Source organism: Perca flavescens, chromosome 9 (genome assembly GCF_004354835.1).
Source record: "Perca flavescens isolate YP-PL-M2 chromosome 9, PFLA_1.0, whole genome shotgun sequence".
NCBI lineage: Eukaryota > Metazoa > Chordata > Actinopteri > Perciformes > Percidae > Perca > Perca flavescens.
The window spans coordinates 34,900,822-34,922,654 of NC_041339.1; the positions used below are offsets into that span (position 1 = coordinate 34,900,822).

General features: G+C 44.7%; 1 protein-coding gene across 2 annotated transcripts in view; it reads right to left on the minus strand.

The window, feature by feature from the left end:
- Window positions 1-2,145: 2,145 nt before the first annotated feature.
- The window catches only part of mast2 (microtubule associated serine/threonine kinase 2), a 252,925-nt gene continuing 233,237 nt past the window's right edge, over window positions 2,146-21,833 (minus strand). For both annotated transcript variants that reach the window (XM_028588485.1, XM_028588484.1), the window contains 10 exons: window positions 21,149-21,303; window positions 19,535-19,677; window positions 18,968-19,147; window positions 18,184-18,435; window positions 16,981-17,207; window positions 13,267-13,389; window positions 11,598-11,734; window positions 10,393-10,580; window positions 8,443-8,975; window positions 2,146-6,955 (listed from right to left, as the gene is read on the minus strand). In XM_028588485.1, the coding sequence (XP_028444286.1) occupies window positions 5,246-6,955; window positions 8,443-8,975; window positions 10,393-10,580; window positions 11,598-11,734; window positions 13,267-13,389; window positions 16,981-17,207; window positions 18,184-18,435; window positions 18,968-19,147; window positions 19,535-19,677; window positions 21,149-21,303 (3,648 nt within the window). In that variant the 3' untranslated portion in view covers window positions 2,146-5,245. The remainder of the gene's footprint in view (window positions 6,956-8,442; window positions 8,976-10,392; window positions 10,581-11,597; window positions 11,735-13,266; window positions 13,390-16,980; window positions 17,208-18,183; window positions 18,436-18,967; window positions 19,148-19,534; window positions 19,678-21,148; window positions 21,304-21,833) is intronic.

The following is a 21,833-nucleotide window of genomic DNA, read 5'->3' on the forward strand; positions in this document are numbered from 1 at the left end:
GTCAAAACTAAAAATAGATTAGCGATAAGATCTGTCTGCGAATTCTGAGCTCCTGATTGGGTGAAATGTGTCCGTGGTATCATTAACTATCACGTACTGGAATCTGGAATTGAATAATAATCTTGAAAACTTATTCTTTAATCAAATGGTTCCTGATTTAAGTCAGTTTCAAAGTAAAGATTTAAAAAAGATGTTTGTGTTTGTACAACATTTAACATTTGAGAAGTTTTGCATCTTTGTTGAAAAATGCTTTTACTTTTCATAATAACATATTAAAATGTGCCATTTGGTATCCCTAACAAAAGCAGGTTTTGTATTGGCACAAACGGCCCTAACGAGCACCGAGCTCTGACTTTCAGACCGACTACAGTTTCAATTTGACTTCTGCGCCTTGCGTAGCGGAGGGTCTGGTCTGTGGGCGTCGTGCATGATGGGTAAACAACACAGGCCGCAGGTCGAACAAACCGCTAAGCGTGTTACCTGCTGAAGCGAGCGGACCGGGCCGGGGGGGCCGGAGGGAAGCCGGAGATTAACGACTCCAGGGGGGAACCTGACAGCTGCTTTACTCTCCGGCAGAAGCCTGGACCGTCAACTTGTGTTTGTAATGTCAGCGGAGACGGTAAAACAGGCACCGCTACATTAGATGGCACAAGTATTGATCTGTGTGTGTGTGTGTGTGTGTGTGTGTGTGTGTGAGAGGCAGCTGTCCGTGTTAGGACGACCAGCTGAGAGCAGATGCACCGGAGGGTGCGTGATTACACACAAACAATTACACACAGAAATATCCCAACTGCAGCCGCCGGCGTGGACAGCTGTGCTCCATCACAACGCCGAACTGGAACTGTGACGAGATGAACGCGCCGATCACAACTCCACTACTGCACTGAGAGATTTGTTTTTTAGCGCCAAAACTAGTGAGCAGGAACCAAATTTCAGAATTTCATAAATCTGTAATGAATTAGTCAGGATTCGAGAGCAAACAGACAAATCATAAAGCAACAAACGCGTCGTTTAGTGGATTTCAAGACAACGGAACAGATATTTGATTTGATTGATATATCGGCCAATATTTAGTTTAACAACTACGTCATGGTAACACAGTTTCTACATCACCTAAAACACATCTTTGGCAGGTCTGTACTGACATTTCTCTTCGTAACTCATCGCCCAACATATAGCTACAGTGATCATTTTATTATCTAAATCCTGATTTTTATGTGCCACCAGTTTGAAATCTGCTCCGATTTTGAGCGCTTAAGCACAAAGGATCATAATCTCTTTCAAAGCATAACCTCATTAACTCACTGATGTTACTTAGAAGTGAAGTGAAAACACGTATTTTGCTCGGCTTCAGGTCCGATAACGTTTCATCGAATCTGAATCCACGACCGACACAAGATTCGTCTGCCTCAGAGAATGGAACATCCAGGTATTTCATCTCCCTGGAGCCCGATCCAGACCCCAAAATAAGTCCAATCCGACTTGTTGCTCACTTAAATCCACAGACGAAACTTGTCTTTCGGGCTCGAAACTTTACAGACACGCACAGCTCTGTCTTCGCTTGCTTTAAAACGTCTTCAGTGCTCGCAAATCTGTCCTAGTCGCTGAGAAATCATCAGCTTATTTGCCCAGGTGATACCGCGGTAAGAGGCCAGGCGTTTGTGTTGTGTGCTGTATGTGAAAAAAGCCTCCAACGGTGTCGGTTAATCCGACAAAACTATTTGAGTCGGACGCCACCGAAAGACAGGAGCAGCTTTTGACAGTGCGTTCCATTTGTACTCGGAAGTCGGATTATCCGAGGTCAAAGTCGGAAACACGTGGATATGTTGTTTTCGCTGTTTGCATGCGCTCAAAAAAACACATAATGCGTTGTTATCAAGTGGCATTGCTAACTATGGCTAACCTGGCTAACCTGGAGCAAACCCCACAATGCAAGGGCATAACTTTGGGTTCAACATGGGGGGCGGGTTGAGATCGTGTATCACAAAAAACAAAACAGAAATCACTAAAAGCACCAAAAACACATAAAACAGCTACAAAAACATCAAAAAAGGCAGCAAAAATGTTGTTAAAAGGATCAAAGACTTCCAAAAGACAAAGCCCAGTTTTGATTATTTGAGGGGGTGGGGTTAGTCCCGACCCCCCATAAATTCGGCCTATGCCACAATGAAAAATCTGACTTGTAAATGGAACGCATTTCGCTCCGGTGTGACGTCATTCCCACCTCCAGCTCCCCAGTCCCGAGGTAAACGGAACGCACTCTGAAACCCATCAGCTTCCTGACCGTCTGATTGGCCGAAGCAACACACTGCACATAAATCAGCTCAACGGGGAGCTGTGCTTCCTCCCCCAAGAGTCTCAACGCCTCTGATCGGTTCCACAGACACACCTGTTAACGCACTTCTGCGCCGTTGTGAGAAGATTTCGACACGTGTGCGCTGAAACCTTCCTCCGCTTCTACACGTCGTCCGTCACGGGAGAGCCCTTCGTCGCACAGCGCTACGATCAGGAGTCGGTAATTATCCCACAGCCTTGTCAGAGGAGGTCTGATTGCTACAGGCAACACGTTCCATTGACAAAAAAAAACAAAACAACAACCCAGAACACATAAAGATACAAAACAGGAACATGTAAACACATTACAGAGATCGCCACCGTCAGTGTTGACGTCAGTTCAACGGTGTCTTTTTAACTGAGCTCTCAGTCAGTCGGCTCTACGCCAGCTCAGCAAAGACACCAAACACCGAAGGAGGTCCAGTTCATCTTAACATCCCGCTTCCTCGGGGAAAACGCTCAAATGTACGACGAAAGGTGATTTTCTCAGAAAAATTTCAAACAAACCAAAACAAACAAACAATCCGCTTCTCGCATTTGAATGTACGGGGAAAAGATCAGGACGACACGGATGAAATAAAAGGTGGTATATCCAAGAAAAAGAACACACACACACACACACACACACACACACACACACACACACACACACACACACACACACACACACAAAACCATAAGGGATTGATTTTAACAGGCTAACTGTGTTTTAAGGTTGAAGCAACCACGGCGGTCAGCAGTCAAAAAGACTCGAACAGCTTTCCTTTTTAGTGATTTTTTTTTTGTCGTTTTCATTTGACAAATGAGATAAAGGTTTTGTGCAAAGCCTGTCGCCCGACACAGGGAGAGCTCGGCCACATACACAGGTAGCAGGGTGTCGAATCCTAAAACACACACTCTCACACACACACACACACACGGTATAAAACATATGCACAACAGAACTTTAAATATTCTTATATATATATATATATGTATGTATATGTACACAGATAACCATGCACAAATGAACACACACACGCACACACACCCACACACTAAAATATGATGACTTTACAGGATTAGCGGCAAAAAAAACACAGCAAGTTGGTCCAGATACCAAATAAAAGTACGGAAGCCTTCAGAGGCTGATGGGGCTAGGAATAAAAAGAGGGTGGTCCAACAGAACTGGGTTTCTAAAAGAACCAGTCAGTCTGAGCATGCTCAGTTTGAATTCGTCAGCTGGATGTTAGTGTGGTGAGTGTTGTAAAGAGTCTGAAAACGTTCGGAGTTGACACACGTCTGATAAAGAGAAAAGAACAATGCGTCTATCGGGCTTATGCTAATATGTAGGGTTCGGCTTTTGATAGGATTTTTGAAAGTTTTTCAAATCCCCTTAACATTTTTTGGTTTCAACTTTCAGCATTTGTAAGAAACCAATTAGCTGCAACGGTAATAGACCTTTTCTATGGAATTCAATTGCCCTGCAACAGCCTGGCGCCTTGTTGACTTCCCGTGAGTTGATGCCATCCACAACCACTGCAACAGGAAATCAACTTGGCTCCGTTTAGAACGTTTATGTTTACATCTGTGAAAAGGTCTATAATAGGCGACCGGCAACATATGCAAGTGGCGGTTAGCAATGCTCTTTGCCAATAAAGTAGAGTAGAAATAAAACACAGCGTCAGAGCTCAGCAAATCTGGCTATTTTACAACCTGGAACAGGGTCCAATAATTAAAACACAACCCTACGGCGACTTCGCTAACAGCGGCAGGTCAAATATTTCTACTTTCTAAACAATCAATGCTTTGCAAATGTTTCAACTTGGAAATAATTGAACTTGAAACTATCTTGGAAAGTTTGCCTCAAACCAGTCAAATAACTTATTCATTATTATTATTATTATTATATTAATATTAATTAATTTCTAAAAAAGGCATTCAAAAATCTAGGAAAAAAAGTATGGTGCTGCAGTACAATCAAGACCAATATGCTTCTTTACTATTCAGCCAGGTGAGGAGTGAGGAAAGTCGTTCAGTCGAGTTTACGGGTCAAACTGTAGATTCAGTTCTTCGCCCAAGCGCGGACTCGATGAATTGACACAATCTCTAATCTACTTCAGCACTTATATATCCTCCCCCCCAGGAATCTCTTCAAATTTGCCGAACCACGCCTGGGATCTGTGCTCCGGGAACGCCTCCTCTGCTGCAGGCCTGCAGCGTGGGATCACCGGGGATTACGGCGAGAGGACAATTTAATTTGGCCTAGGTGGCTGGGTGCTGAGTGCACTTTGACAGTGCAGATTTAGTCCCATTAAAATGTCTGTAATGCATTTACACAGACTGCTAAACATACGCTGCACTTTACTGCTGAGATTGTGTGTTCAGTTAGGGACGTCCTGATATGTTTGAGGAACGTGCGCGTTGACTCTGCCAAACATCAAGGTGAAAAGTAATGAGGCAGCACAAGAAGACAGCGAGCAAGAAAAGGTGCGTGTGATGTGGCATTGTATGTGCACGGACCACCGAGCTCTTTATTTCTAGCCTCGTACATGTTTGCAGAAAGAGAGAAAGAAAGAAAAAAAAAAAAAAAAGACCGCGCCAACCCATCGAGGCATTTAGTCTGAAAGCGGGAACCAGAGAGTCATGGACACCGAAATAACTCCCAGGAACATTAAGGAGCACAGAACAGCTGGAATGGAACTAGGACTACCACATGTGTCTCTGCTTCTGACAGCTCTTCGTCTCTCTCTACACACATCTGTCTTTCGCTTTGAAAGTCAAACTCTCTTAGATAAGTGCGAAGTTACTAATTGTGTTTTCTCCCAAACATGCAGATTGTGTGAGTTCTAAAAAAAAAAAAAAAAAAAAAAAAAAAAAAACCTCAGCGAAGCCAGCAATGATTTTACACATGTCGTTGGGCTTCTCGCTGCTACGTCTTCTTGCTGGTTGCTTTGTCTTGTTGCGAGGAGGCGTTCGCGGCGTTGCCGGCAGTGGCCGTCTGCGGTTTGGGCCTCTTGCGCTGTGGCTCAGATGCTGCGGAGGCGATGGGGTTGTTGGGGGGGGCTGCTGCAGCCGTCAGCTGTGCCGATGCGTTCTCCCTGCCTGCGGGCCCCGGCGCGGGCCTTTCTGCAGAGTCTGTCTGGGTCGAGGGTTTGGCCGAGGTGATCGGTGAGGCAACTTGATCACTTTTCGGTCTGTTTTGGGGCTCCGAAAGGTGAGGCGACGGAGGAGCCGGGAGCTGTTTAGAGAGAAACGAGAGAGGGGCAGTTGGTGGGACATCCGGGGCGCCGCCTCTGGAGGGTTTCTGGTCCTTTTGGCTCCGCTCTGCAGCGGTGCTCAGTTTGACGGGACCCAGAACGCTCTTAGCCACCGTCGTAAGCTGGGACACAACTTTGTCCACGGCGCTCTCGGGGGCCGCAACCGGGGAGCTGAAACTAAAGCCGGAGCCAGAAGTGGACGAGCAGGGCGACGCGTTAAGACTCGCGGCGGCCACGGCGCACAGTCTCCGGTTGTCAGCCTCCTTCTTCTCCTTGGGGATGCTAGGAGAGGAGCAGGAGGCGCCGGGCGTCTCTTGGCTGTCAGCGATCCGGCAGTCGGTAGTACTGGTGGAGGTCCGGCAATCTGTAGTACTGGTGGAGGTCCGGCAGTCTGTAGTACTGGTGGAGGCTCTGCAGTCTGTAGTACTGGTGGAGGCTCTGCAGTCTGTAGTACTGGTGGAGGTCCGGCAGTCTGTAGTACTGGTGGAGGCTCTGCAGTCTGTAGTACTGGTGGAGGTCCGGCAGTCTGTAGTACTGGTGGAGGCTCTGCAGTCTGTAGTACTGGTGGAGGCTCTGCAGTCTGAAGTATTTGTGGTGATCGTGGAAGAGCGGCCTGTGGATCTAGGTCTGTCCAGGGTTTGGTCCTCTGGCCTGGGCGCCGACGGTGCAGTCTTCCCCATGAGACTCTTTGAGTCTGGTGGAGGATTTGGCTTCAGGAAAGTGTCCTTGCTGACTGAGATGAATGCACTGCCTGGGGTGGGGAAGAGAAGGGGGCCCTGAGTGGGTTTTGTGGCACTGCTCGGGCCCAGAACCTTCCTCTCTTGTCTGGCACCGTCTTCTGCGGATGCCGCGGACCTCGTATCTTTTACCCCCAGCGGGGGGGCTCCCAGCCCGGGCTTCGTCTCTGTGACAGAGGAGAGGGTGTGCGAGGGAGTGGGCCTCCCTACCTGCGAGGGCCCCGCGTGGGTGAAGGTGGCGTGAGGCGTGCAGGGGGAGAGGCAGAGGGACGGCAGCGTGCCCCCGGGGCCCGTTCTCACGGTGGTGGGCCTCAGCAGCGGGGGAGGGGTGAAGGTGGCGGCCCTGCGGCCGTCCTGGCTGTCCTCGGAGCCCTCGTCCGTCTCGTCCTCGGACGAATCGACCTCGTGGATGGCGTCCTGCTTCTGCAGCGATTCCCTCCGCTCGGCTCGGTCCTGCCGGATGGCCGACAGTTTGTCCTTCAGCTTGCTCTTCCCGGGGGCCAGGCCCAGGGAGCCGGGTACCGAGCCGAGGGCGCCGTCACCTTCCTGACGCCCCAACTTCCTGTTTGAGGAGGAGTGTTTCTGCAGGCTGCCCGTCTCCACGCCGCGCCCTGCCGATGACAGCAGAACCTCGCTGGCGGACTCCTGAAAGCGAGGGAGGGACAAGACACAGGATACGTTTGACACAACATATAGTGATGTAGAAATCTTACAATGTGCACAGATAACTGAGCAGCTACACACACGATAGGTTGGCTTTCATACAGAGATTTTCCATCTGGCAAAATAACAACTGAGTTTGTGTGGTTGTGGACTTCTCTGTTGTTGAATCCTGCTTTAAGATATCAAAGTATAAGACAAATGTTCTTTCAGGTGTAAATTTAATTGGGTTTAATTTGGCGAGTTCAGAGTTGCGTGTTTGAAAATGTGCTTTTGTTTTCCTTCTTCTTCCCTGTAGAAAATACGCTACAGTTTAATTTACCTGTCTGAAAAATTCTCGTTAAACCGAATCTCGAAAGCCCCGTTTACATGACTGCACGCTTGTTTAAACATCGTTTCCAAATGAAACAGAGCTTTGTAGTAGAGGACTGCATTGGGATTAGGATCCAAAACTAGACAGCGGGTCTCGGGATTTAGGTGCGTTGCTCCTGATCAGTGCTGTAACCGACCGTTAGAATCAAAATCAGTAATGCACACGCAGCATCCAGATAAACACCAACGCTATCACTTCTCTACTCCCCCTCTCTCTCTCTCTCTCTCTCACACTTCTTTCCCAGGCCCCTTTCTCCTACAGCAACCTGAGGGATCCAATCCAACCACAGCCAACAACACGTTCTAAAATAAGTGAAATAAATAAATGAGTACAAGGTCCCTTTGCCCTTATTGCACTAGAATTGCTAATCACTGCACTTGAATGTAATTCTGCACTAGAACGTAATTGTGCTACTTATTACCGACAGGTATGCATATTTATTAATACTACACACAGTAAAACAACTAGTTTGTATTATCATCGATATGCTGTTCAAACTTTGAGAAAGGACCTCCGATGGCGTCTGCGAGAGAGCCTGGTTTCCATGAAGCTGTTTAAATCGATCTAAAATAAAAACCATACAAGCTAGAGCATTCATTCTTTGTGCAACAGATAGCTAAGGATTCTAAGGCTTTCCCGACATGATGTTGTACATTCATGATGACTATTACGTGACGTCCGGTGCAAAACCCCGTGTCTATTGTAGATGAAACTATCCAAACGCCTCAGTATTTACAGTATATATCTCAAAAACTAAAAATAAATGTAGAGAGTTCAAATAACTTGTAGAGTGTTCAAAAATAGTATGTTCACAATTTCTACATTTAGAAATCTTTTGGATCAATATGGTTTGTGTGTTTATTCAGTAAAATGTGATGAAAGCACAGATTTTGTATTTTCTTTAATTTATTACACAATTTCGATACTTTCATTCATTATTATGGTTTAGTGACGTACATGACGTTTTAGCGAGGGTTATACTGATTTTTTTAAGAGATCCATTTGAAGATATTTCAAGATATGACATCACAAGAAGCAGGTCAAAGACACTATTATGGAATCATGTGGTCAGCGTGCGTGCCGCGTGATGAGCTCATACCTGAAGGCTCTGTAGGCTCGGCTCTCTCTGCAGAATCTCCTTCTTGAACTCTGAATGCGAGATGTCCAGACTGTGTTTGCGGCTCCCGACCGCCGCCGCTGCCGCCGCCGCCACCCCGGAGGGCGACGAGGGGGGGTTGGAGAGGGACGAGGCCAGCTTCTCGGCCGACTGCACCCTCTTGAGGAGCGGAGAGCGCGGGGGCTCCGCGCTCTTGGGCCGGGATATCTGCCTGACCAGGGGCGGGGAGGAGTGCAGCTTCACGGGGAAGGACTGTCCCGCCGCAGACTGGCCCAGAGCGTGGGAAAGAGGGGACGGGGAGCGCTGGGGGGAGCTGCTCTGAGGGGTGGGCGAAGGCGTTCGGGCCAGAGGGGAGAGCGGGATGTTGCCGGCGGACTTGCGCCGGGGCGAGCGGTACTGGCGCTGGAGCTTGGGGGCGAGGCCGTGCAGGGAGCTGGGCCGGATGTGGCCGGAGCTCGCCGGCGAGTTCGGGACGCTGGAGCTGGGAGAGCTGCTCTGAGAGGAGTTTCCGCCAACTGAGGGGAGGGGGAAGAGGAAGTACATTAACAGTTTTAGGGATCAACCGGTACAAGTATATACACAGTAAAAATGAAAATTTAATGACATCAAGTCAGACTCAGTGGGGATTGAAACCGGAGCAGAGGGACAGACACAGAGCTGGAGCCGAGCCAAAGTAGAACACTTTTTAATTCGTTAACTTTATCGGATATCAGGCAAATGAAACACTGATACAGATCATCTGCAAACTGCCAAAAAACGGGCCGATAATAGGTCTATCCCTTAATACTTTAGTTTATTTGTTTCACAGAACATACAAAACAAATATAATTGAAGAAATACAAAATACATGTGAGGGTATGGTAGAAGCCTGTAACGGCTTATATAAAAAACACAACCAATGTAGATGTACAACATCAAAAATGTGTTTTTAGTGTGCAAAAAAATCTTAAAAATGTAATGAAATTAAATACATGTAGACAAACAGAAATAATTGTCATGTTTACAGTAAAAACAACAGCTTTCTAAGAGTTATTTTACTTTCCAAAATCACAGTTTAGACAGCAGGGCATATATCGGTTAATATTAGGGGTGGAAGAAAAAAAATCTATTGAAGTATGTATCGGGATTTTTTACAATCACAACTTTTAACGAGAATCGCTCTTTTTTTTTTTACCAATGATTCACCTAAATATTTTTTGTTCATACAGTACCGCCGACGGCGACTAGGATTGGGAACCGAAACCAGTGCAACCGGTAGGAATTGGACCGGATTAGAGCGCAAATTTTGGTTGCACTTAATGTGTCGACTGAAATATTTTCCCTTTGTTGCTCCAAAACAGACGTAAAAATATCTCCCTGTCTGTAGTCTACCGTAAATGTAGGCTACTTTTAAAATGCCATATTTTCCCTCTGGGCTCACCAAAATGGACGTAAAAGCATATTAACCATTCACTGCACGTGATCGCTAGTTGTGTGTTTGGTGACTTAGGTTTACTTATTATATATTTAAGTACTTTCAAACGTTAATATATTGTTACATTTAAATAATTTTCAATAAAACAGAAAATTGTCGTTTTTCAAGAATCGGTTTAGGAATCGGAATAGTTTTAAAAGTACCGGTTCGGCATCGGAATCGTTAAAATCCAAACGGTACCCAACCCTAACGCAGACGACATCTTATGTGTTTCCAGCAAAGCAGAGCGAAAGCAGAGAATGCAGAAAGAAAGAACGTGCAGTTTTTCTACTGATATTTTCTTTCAACTAACACGAAAAAATCTTTGAGTGCCTTTCGCGTTTTTGGTTTTTACGCCCGTTGATATCGCGATGTTGATAAAAAAAAAAATATATATATATATATATTGTGCAACCATATTTTATATACTAGCACTTTTATTATTATTATTGCAGTACAGGTGAGCGGATGTGTCTCACCTGAGTGGGCGGAGTCTGGCGTGGACCGGTAGCCCTGCGTCGGGCTCCGTGGCGACATGTTGTGTGTGGGCGAGCCGGGGCCGCTCTCCCCAGAGGACAGGGAGCGGTTCAGGGAGGACAGACTGCGGCTGGTGTGGAGGAGAGACGCCTGCTTGGTGATCTTCCTGAACAGAGACGTCCTCTTCTTACTGCGAGGGAAAACACACAACAGTTCGCTCAACGAATCCACACATTAAAGAGCCCCTATTATGCTTTTACTTTTATTGTTCCTGTCCTTTAGTGTGCTATATAGTTTGTGTGTATGTAATAGATGTATAAAGTACTCCAAATGTAGCGTTCTCTCCCACAGACAGCACTTTTTCTTATGCTACGTTTACACGTGGCTGGCTATTTTCATAAACAGACATTTCAACCTCTCCGTTTTCAAAAATAACATTGTGCACAGCTGCCAGTTTTCAGACCCGTGTATATATATGCCGTTATTGCAGCCAAGAACACGCCAGACCTGTAGGTGGCAGCGTAACGATAAGCTCAAGCCCACCTTAGCCAATCAAAATCCCGAAAATAGCAACAACAGCAACAAATCACTTCCTCTTTCTCTCTCGACTGCCTAAACCTCTGTTTGTCTCAGTTTACGTGCAAACAAAGATTTCAAAAATCTCCACTCTGGCCAGAGTTTTTAGAAAGACTCGGTTTCAGAGGCGAATTCTCTGTTTGCGTTTAAACAAAGGGTACAAACAAAGGGAAATGCCTCAGTTTGTAAAAATAACCACGTACGTGTAAACAGGGTCTTAACTGACCGAAAACGCCTCGCTCACATTCCTGTTTGAAATTCCTCAATTAGTGATGTCACTGATTGAGAAAGCCAGCCACGTTTTTCAAATGTGCCGGCCACTGATGCTGCCTGGGCAAGTACAGCCCGCCCAGCGGCTTGTTAGAATGTGGTTGACCAATCACAACAGAGTGAGCCAGCTGACCAATCAGAGCAGACTGGGCTTTTCAGGAAGGCGGGGCCAAGAGCTCAGACAGAGCGTTTCAGGCAGAGGAGCTGCAGCGATGGGCAGTATGAGACACATTTATTGAACATCAAAGCATGTAAACCTATTCTAGGAGACCCCAAGAGTTAAAATATGACGCTGAAAAGAAGTATAGTAGGAGCTCTTTAAACACGTGTTTGATACATCACGGGTGTGTGTGTGACCCACCTGTCCTGTCCCTCCTTGGTCTTGGTCTTCTTGTTGCGTCTCGCCATCTTGGATTTGTGGGTCGTCTTTCGGGCGGGGCCAACCTTGATGGACGTGTTCTCAAATGGAACGGCACAGATGGACACTTTGCCACCGCTCTGAAGGACAACAGACACACAGAGCATGACAGATGTGGAATTTCATGTTTTTCTTTAATTTTTTATTTCAGTTTTTGTTCACTGAGATATTGGTGTAAATTTGGACGTTATATCTTTTGAATGTAAAATGGGTTTCACCTAAAATTTGTGCTTAAGTTGCACTACTTTATAGCCTGGCGTGGTCATACTCAGATTCTAGTCAAAATAGGAGTCTGATGCTGCTCCGTTGGGCTGTGATTATGGCGCGTGTTTCAACCGAACCAGGAGAGAAAATGCCTCTGCACTCAGTTGGACAGACCTACAACCAATCAGAGCAAAGGATCGACCTACAACCAATCAGAGCAACAATATGTCTTCTTGGCGACCATCGAGGCCAGCTGATAAATTAAACTTTTGCAGAATCCTGTAACAAGGACGGCAAAAACACCTTTCCAATCGACAAATGCCTCGATGAATGCGCTGTCAACATCTTCTATAACAGACGCGATGGCAGCCATCTTTGTTGTAAAAGAATTCAACCCAAGCGCTCTTTGGGGACGTGGTTGATTCCGTTACTGTTGATCATCTGTCCATCATCGTATAAAGCCCGCCCTGACAATTTGATTGGTTCGAGCATAGTTGCTCCACAACGGATCAAGTCCAGACCGAACTTCCCGACCTCAAAGGTTGTGGGTGGGGCTAAGTTCGGCTGGCATCCAGGATAAGTACTTTAGTTTGGAGTGGAAACTTTTTTATGACTCCTACAAAGATTTTCTATAACTAAAGACAGCCCACTGAACACCGCCCCACTTGTATGAAACGGTACACACTTCTTAATGGCCGTGGCCTCGTGTGAAATTGTAGTGAACGTTGTGTGGATGAAAAGCCATTTGTATGATGTAATAATTTATTCACATTTCCTTTTGCTAACATTCAATATTTAAGCAGCTAAAAGCCATATTTGGCATTACAAATTAAGTTTTGTTAGGGTGTTCACGAAAGTTAGCCGACGTTAACTTCTCTGTGTTGCCAGATCTCGCGAGAGTTCGGTCCTGAGACAGAAACAAAGTTAATTTTCTCCTGATGTATGCGTCTGAAAAATGTTAGTGTCAGAATGTTCCGGAGATTTGTAACTTGTGAAAAATGTGTCCAATATTTACTTTGGTGACTACGGAGGTGAAAAGAATCGCTCATAATCTGTGTTCACGTTCACTTCTCTTATTACAATCAACACACTCACGACCTGCTGCTAGTCTCCTAAAGAGGCGTTGTAGTTGGGGCGTCTCGCTTCTTAAGTCTCTGATATTTGTATGTTACAGATATCAAAAACGATATTGAAGTCAGATTGGGATGACTTTACATTCATTTCAAAATAAAATTTTTATTCAAAAACAAATCTAATGGACTTGTCTTTAGTAACAGAATAAGGAAAAGGCTACACACATGAATAAAAAAACGTGTGTACACCGTGTCTTGTTTATCAGTACTGCGCATTCAAGAAGGGATTTCACTGGATAGAGAAAGTAAGAATGAAATGAACTTTGTGTCCATACCTTCAGGATGAGCTCCACCACCTCGGTGTGAACCAGACCGTGAACCGGCTCTCCGTTGACCTGGGTGATCAGGTCTCCCTCCCTCAGCCCCGCGTCGTGGGCTGGACCACCGTCCTCCACATGCTGAGAGAGAGAGAGAGAGAGAGAGAGAGAGAGAGAGAGAGAGAGGGGATGGAAGGTGGAAAGAAGGCAGATGTATTTAACACCTATGTACTGAGCCGGTTCTGCTGCGGTTTACTGCCATCTTCTGTCAACAACAAGAATCCCAACACACTGCCAAAAGACTGACACTACCTGACAGTAATTCGGAATCCCATAGACTTCATTTGATATTAACCCTTGTGTTGTCTTCCCGTCCACTATGAACTTGTTGTCCTTCCGTGTCAAAATTGAAAATTAACTTTTTCTGGAACTTTTTTCTGATGTTTCATTTGCTTTTTCCGACACTTTTTTTTTTTTTTTTAAATTCATGGTTAGTAAACCTAATTTAAATGACATTATACCTAATTTTTTAGTAAAAAAAAAAAAAAAAGAAGAAGCAGAAATTAGAAACTATTTTGACGAATAGTTAAGATCAGACGATGTTGAGTGAATCACAGGTTTATGTCAAAGTTTGGTCAGGATATTGTTTTAAAACCATTTCTTTTTTTCAAATGCTATAAAATTGAATAAAAGCACCCAAAATTCAATGAAAGTAATCATCGATTTTACCTGCGAAGAACCATGCACCTGCATGCATCCATGTTATTTTGGGGCAATTTGGTTGAAAGAAACCCATATTTCTGAAATAGAAAACTTTGAAAATGGGTCAAATTTGAACCCAGGACAACACAAGGGTTAAGTTAGTTGCACATCTTAACTTCTAATTTTAACACATTCAGGACTAGCTGGTTAAAAAAAAAACATCTTCTCTTACTGTCATCACATGACTTATGCTTATTTTGTTGCTGTTGTCTATTTTTATGGCCTCATGTTGTCTTCTGTCCGTGGATTTTAACCCGTACTAATGTCCCGCTGTTTACCTGTCGCTCTCTTCTCCAAACATCTGACCAAAGGACTGCAGTTGAAAATTAGCCTGCTGGCCATCACCGGCGCATTTACAGGAATGTTGATTAATGTGCATTGTCCTTATACAGTAAATTAGGGATTGACCCCTGATACTGGTTTTTCAAGGCCGATACCGATTATCAGTAGTGAATGAAAATGATAACAGATATTTGGAACAGATATGCATTTACAGTGAAAATTTGGATTTTGGAAAAATAGAAACTTTAAGCAATTATTTAATAAATGAGAAAGTTTTAACCTAGTACCCAGTAAGAGAGAGTCGGATAGCTTTTTGGGCGGGACATTAAAGTGCCCAAATTATGAAAAAAACCCCACCTTTTCTGGCATTTGGGGTGTTATTTTATGTCTCTTGTGCTTCCACACTCATACAAACTTGAAAAAAAACACATCCATGCTGTTTTGAGTGAGATACGGTTTCTGAATGTCTTCTGCCTTCATTCTCCAGATGAGCTGTTCAAAATCGACACGGCTTTCTACGTCATTGGCCGAAACATTTGGTGTGTGCTAACCACTTTAGCCAATACCACATCAGCTAGCTGTTTCTCAAGCTTTGGTCGGTACAAGGCAGGATTAGCCAGGAGACTTCTTCTAAACGATGGCAAACTTCCAACTTAGTGTGGAATACCTGCAGAACAGGGACATGGAGGTAGTTCTATACAATTTATTTTGTAGATTAGGGTGAACTCGTGTGTTGTAGCAGTGTTTTGCCATTAAGAACGAGGTAGCTAACCGCTAGCAGCGCTAGCTTCTAGCTAGTAGTCTTTACCTAGGTACTGCGCATGTGCGACTCCCAACAAAGATGGGACAGAAGTGTGATGCCTCACTCTGTAGCTAAAACAGAGAGCTCAACACACAGGGGTGAAAAGAGGAGCTGCAGCAATGTGCAGTACAACAAAAATATGTTTTTTTAAACTGACTGTAAAAATGAAACCTTGTAAACCTATTCTGACATAACCTCTAAATACAACCATGAACCTGAAAATGAGCATAATATGGGCACTTGAAGTCAGACTCAGTGGTGAGTGAAACCGGAGCAGAGGGACAGACACAGAGCTGTAGCCGAGCCAAAGTAGTAGTAACACTTTTTAAGTCATTAACTTTATCAGCAAATAAAATGCTGATACAGATAATGTGCAAACTGCCAAGAAACGGCTCGATAATGAGGGTTTTTTCACGCCTATTATGCTTGAGTTAATGAAACCCAAATTAACAATGCTACTTTAAAAATATTAATATTAATATTATTATAAATATTTAAATACTACCGTTAAAATCACCGGGAGAAACTGAGATCAGCTCTCCTATTCAAGTTTATGTTCTGCTTGTTCAACTGTTGCTTGCTAAATTGCTAATAAACACATCTAGAGAGGATTTGAATTGCTATTGTTTCTCTCAATTCTTATAATTTTGGCACTGGTGACCTTCCTTTGGGGCTGGCTAAAACATTTATTGTTTTGGGGGGGGTCTATCCTAATCGGTCTATCCCTATTATAAATATAAAAAACTTTCTGTTGTCTCTTTACTGTGAGAAACTAATTGAGGCAAAAACTTTTTTTTAAGTGCTCATATTATGCTCAGGTTTTTCAGGTTCATAATTGTATTTAGAGGTTATATCAGAATAGGTTTAAAAAGTTGTACTGCACATTGCTGCAGCTCCTCTTTTCACCCTGTATGTTGAGCTCTCTGTTTTAGCTAAAGAGTGAGGCATCACACTTGTTCCATCTTTGTTGGGAGTCACACATGTGCAGTACCTAGGTAAGGACTACTAGCCAGTCAGAAGCAGAGTATGAGGGTGTGCCCTGAAAGTACCTAGGTAAAGACTACTAGCCAGTCAGAATCAGAGCATGAGAACGTGCCCTGACAGTACCTAGGTAAGGACTACTAGCCAGTCAGAAGCAGAGCATGAGAACGTGCCCTGACAGTACCTAGGTAAGGACTACTAGCCAGTCAGAAGCAAAGTATGAGGGCGTGCCCTGACAGTACCAAGGTAAGGACTACTAGCCAGTCAGAAGCAGAGTATGACGGCATGCCCTTACAGTACCTAGGTAAGGACTACTAGCCAGTCAGAAGCAGAGTATGAGAGCGTGCCCTGACAGTACCTAGGTAAGGACTACTAGCCAGTCAGAAGCAGAGTATGAGGGCGTGTCCTGACAGTACCTAGGTAAGGACTACTAGCCAGTCAGAAGCAGAGTATGAGGGCGTGCCCTGACAGTACCAAGGTAAGGACTACTAGCCAGTCAGAAGCAGAGTATGAGGGCGTGCCCTGACAGTACCAAGGTAAGGACTACTAGCCAGTCAGAAGCAGAGTATGAGAGCGTGCCACGCTAGCAGCTAGGCGAGCATTATAACATGTGTTACAAAGTGACCACGTTTGTCTCTGAAGTAAAGGCTGGACTACAGTAGAGCTGTTTGGAGCAGTTTGTGAACAGTGTTTTCTGTTGGAGATGGTAAGTCCCTTTGGGGGGGGGACTTTGGGCTTTTTCACTTTTTAAACCTATTACATGCACAATAAACATATATAACACTATAAAGGAAAGTAGGAAAAGCCAAAAAGCATAATATGAGCCCTTTAAATTAAAGATGTTTTGTGAGCTTGACACCTCAAAGTGTTTGAATAATGACAGTGAGTTTGTGTGTGGGACTCACCCAGACCATGTGGTGTACAGTGTAGATGTCGGAGTCTCCCATGTACACCCGGATGGCCCTCAGGGTGAAGCCGTACTTCTTGCCTGCTCTGTGGATCACGATGGCGGGCTTGACGTTGTTCACGGCCGGGGACAGGTCTCGGCTCGGGGAGGAGTCCCGCGACGACGGGTTGGACGACAGCGAGTGGGGCGACATCGGGCTGGCCAATGGCGAGGCTCCGTGGTGGTCTGAGGACGGACCGATAACAGACATTTGTGTCCGTGAACGTGTGGTGTCCATATGGAGTCTTTTTACGTACAACAGAATTTATTTTTCTTGCCCGGCCAGGATCACACTGAACACTTTATGATCCAGATAACCTGAAATTATCTTTAGGTCTGTTTTATTCCCTTTCATTTTAGTCTTCTATATTTTCTGCATTAAATCAACTTTATGTTGTAAAGAAAATCACATCTAATCAGCACGTCAGAGGCACACAAATCTTGCACAGAACCCTGGCAAAAACACATTAAATGTAGTCTTGCATTAAATATCATCTCAATGTATTAAGTGTCGGAGTGAAGTAGGAACACTAACCCACTTATTCTGGTCATGTCATAAGTTACAATCATTCTGGGGCTCCTTGTTTGAGTTTTTCTCTAAGGCCTTTATAATCATCCATGTAACCCAGATGCACTCACCATATTGTTTGGAGCGGCCAATCCAGATAGTGTGAGGAGTAGTCGTGAAGCCAAGGCTACATTCGCTCTCAACATTGTTAGCCAGAAAGCTGATTTTACAATCTTGGAAATCTGAAAGGTCTCCTACACTTGAAATGTGGTTGAGGGAGCTGGGTAATGTCTTACATTTGGAGAAAATCAGGTACATCATGTCTGCTAAAGAGGAATTATTTTTTGAAATTTGGCAACCTTTCCTTGATTTAATGTCTTAAAACTAAACTTGTGCTACCCCGTTGCTGTGCCATTTCCTTTGTCTTATGTCCTGCTTGTCGCATGTCGACGGCTCCTGTCAAGTAACCTGTTCTGTTTTGTGTAACACCACCATCTATTGTTATTATGTTTCTACTTCTTTGTTTTACGAAAACAATAAAAATAAATACACAAACAAAAAAAATGTAGTCTTGCATTTCCAGCTCTATCTCCACAGCGCTGTGGGGATAGAGCTGGCTACGTAACAACGCCAAAACTGACGTGACACACTGACCTGCAGGGATCATCAGCGATAGCGTGGTGGCGGACGCCGACTTGATGACCTTGTTGAGCGGTCTGGAGCTGGGCGCCGCCGTGTGCTTGTCTGCGTCTCCAGACAGCAGGCGGTGGCGAGCCCTGCGAGCCGCCAGGTCGCTGATGGCCCTCGGCGTGGAGGGAGGGTCGCTGTCCGCTGCGGCTTTAGCAGCGGCGCCGTTACTGCTGTTGGCTCTGTGGCCGCGATCACACACGTCGCCTGAACTGCCCGCTGCGGGAACAGAGGAAGGTTGGAGAGGAAGCTCAGACATACAGGTCTCAAGTTTAGTCAACGCAGAAAAACGGGATACACTTCAGTACTTTACAGGGCTGCATCACTTTGTCCATTAATGGATTGGTTGTTTGGTCAACATAATAAAATGTCAGAAGACATTGTGTGTTTCCTAAAGCCCAAGATGACATCCTCAAATGTCTTGTTTTTTCCACAACTCAAACACATTCAGTTTACTGTCAGAGGAGTGAAGAAACAAAAAAATAGTCCCATTTAACAAGCTGACATCAGAGAATTTTACTTTTATTTCATAAAAAGTGACTGAAACCAATTAATCAATTACCAAAATAGTTGCAGTTTAGTTAGTTGAAAACTAATCACTTAATCTTTACAACTCTCATTCTTCCGAAGAACTTCTTCAGGCCAAATGTAGAGAAACTCAAGACATATTTTTGGGACAAATCCGGCAGAAAACGAGCCTTGTATGTGTTTGAATGTGTTTGTATCTGTGTCTCGGTGTGTTTGTACTGACGTGTGAGCGTGGCTCTGCTCAGCTGACTGGAGGTGGAGCTGGGTGTGGTGGGAGACTCGTCCAGCTTCAGCTCTCTCTCCACTGGGAGCTCTGGGATGGCGAGCGGCAGCTCGTCACAGCGCGGGCCCCGCACTGCACTCAGACCCAGCAGGCTGGGACTCTTACGACTTCCAGCCGCCCCTGAGAGACAAACAACAACACAGCTCAGTATATTCCCTTTTTTTAAAGATTATTTTTTTGGGACATTTTTAGGCCTTTATTTGGATAGGACAGCTTAGACTTGAAAGGGGAGAGAGAAGGGGAATGACGGAGTCGAACCCACGGCCGCTGCGTCGAGGAGTAAACCTCTATATATGGGCGCCCGCTCTACCAGGTGAGCTACCCAGGGGCCCACAGCTCAGTATCTTCTTTGAACACCAACATGTCAGATATTAGACACTTTTTTCATAGAGCTTTCTCTGAAAAGAGCTTCAACAATGGTCTTCAATCTGTCCACTATTTCTGGGAGAATTTCCTCCTGACAGCTAGTGACCCACAGGCCATCACAATATCCCTCCAGTGTTTTACCTTGGCCTGCCTCTTCCTCCGAGGAGATGGCGAAGCGCGGCATCTCAATGATGGCTGAACAGCAGCGTCTCCGGACGGTCAGCGGCGGGCTGGAGTCGCTCTCTGTGTGGGACGACTCCGAGACAGACAGACGCTTCCGCAGGCTGGGGAGGCAGAGTTGGAGAGGAGATGAGAAACATGCACACGAATACCACACTGAGACAACTTGTACCATGGCTGTGTAAACAGTCATTTCGGAGTGGCTTTGTTAGTAGTTAACTGATAACCATGGGTTAAACGAACTCCAAGCACACTTTAAAGCATAGAGGAGGTGTAAACACAGGCTCTCTTTGATCCATTTTTAACCCTCCTGTTGTCCTTGGCTCAAATTTGACCCATTTCCAATGGTTTTTTTATATCAGAAATATGGGTCTCCTTCAACCAAATGGCCCCAAAATAGCATGGCTGGTTCCATACAACGTTCTTTGCAAGTACAATTAATGATCAGTTGAATTTTGGATGTTTTATTCAATTTTATAACATTTGAGATTTTTTTTTTTAAGTTTCAAAACACTGACTCAACTTTGACGGTCTGTGATTATCCATCAAAATACTGTATGCTCCTCTGATATCAACCATTTAAAATAATTCATAATTTTTTTTTTTAACAAAAATCTGTTTAACTAGTTAAACTAGTGGCAATAAGTTGGTGTTAGGGGTGTATATACTAGTGGTAGTAAAAGAAAGCTCCAAAAATGTTGAAAATAAGAGCCGAAAATGTTGAAAAAAAGCATTAAAAAAGTCAAAATAGTGGTCATTTTCCCGGGAGGACAAGAACATGTTGCATTGTCGGCAGTAGGACAACACAAGGGTTAAATGTCTACAGTATGTGTCTCAAACTCAAGGCCTGTGGGCCATCGCAGATCTTTATCCGGCCCGCATTTCAATTTAGGTTCACAATAAATGTTGGCTCGGCTTAGTTGTGCGACAGACCAAAAATACTGGAAACTGTTTTAAAGACTGCGATTACGTGACACTCAAAGCAGAATTTGGCAGATTTACTGACTTTGAGATTCCCAGAATCAGAGTTTTCATTTTCAGGCTGTGAGTCGGCTGTGTGGTAGTTAGCCTGCTTTTAAAAATGTCAGCATTGCTTTGCTTAATTTGGAAATTCTTTCACGGCTAAGGAACTTTTTTACTGACTTCTGTAGGGCTTTATGTCAACAGAAATGCGTCAAAAGTGATTTTTTTATATATTAAAAAAGCAACAAAAACGTCAAAGAAAATGCAACAAAAATGACATGCAGTAATACAGTCAAAGACATTTGACTTTTTCGATGAAATAAAAGCATGTCAATAAACTAAACATGTCTGGCCCTAAATGTGACTCTCATTTTCCAGTGTGGCCCTTAGTGAAGTTGAGTTTGACCCCCCCGGATAGTATAAAAACCATAATGGACTCTGTGGTGTTTTCATATACAACATAAAAACGTAATAAACTCATATGGCTCCAGGAGAACAAAAAAAAATGACATGCTAACTGCAAAAGTGTACACTCGAAAAAGAAACCCATTTGAAGGAAGTCTAGAAATGTCCGAGGCTGTGTGGTTTTACATATGGAGACGGAGAACTCACATCTCTGGAGATCCCACCAGCCAGGACCGATCCCTGGACTTGAGTCCACTCAGGCTGTCGATGCGCTCTCCTCCCTCCTCGCTGAGGCTGCGTTTGGTGGGAGGAGGAGTCCTCTTCTCCTCGTGCAGAGACAGACGCTCCATGCTGCTGTACACCTGCACACAACATGGCACATGTGTTAGGACCTTTCATGTTGGAGTCATTCCCAAACACGATGCCACCTTTACAGCAACCTTGTTGGACCTGTGACTTGAAGAAAATTCAGGGAAAGGTACAGGCCCGAAGGCCAGAGGAAGATCCGACTCCAGTTATCTATATACTAACTCCCGCGCGTTGCTTAATGACACTAATGACGCCAGAACTCAGGGATCAAAACTGAGACAATAGATTAAAGTCAAGAAAGTTTACTGAAGTCCAGCATTTAAGTTTACAAAACACAATTGTGGGTTCACAAAAATTACCCTAACCGCAGACAAAGTATACAAGGCAGCAAAGTCTAGGTCAGATTATGAATTTCGTCTAATCAAACTCCTAATCTTTTTATCCTCTTGCTTGAAGGCGTCCCCCTACTGTCTCTGGGCAGATCCTCCAGCTCTCTCTCTTTCTCTCTCTCACTCTCTTTCACATACACACACACACACACACACACACACACACACCTCGTTCCACCTCTCCGTCTGGTACA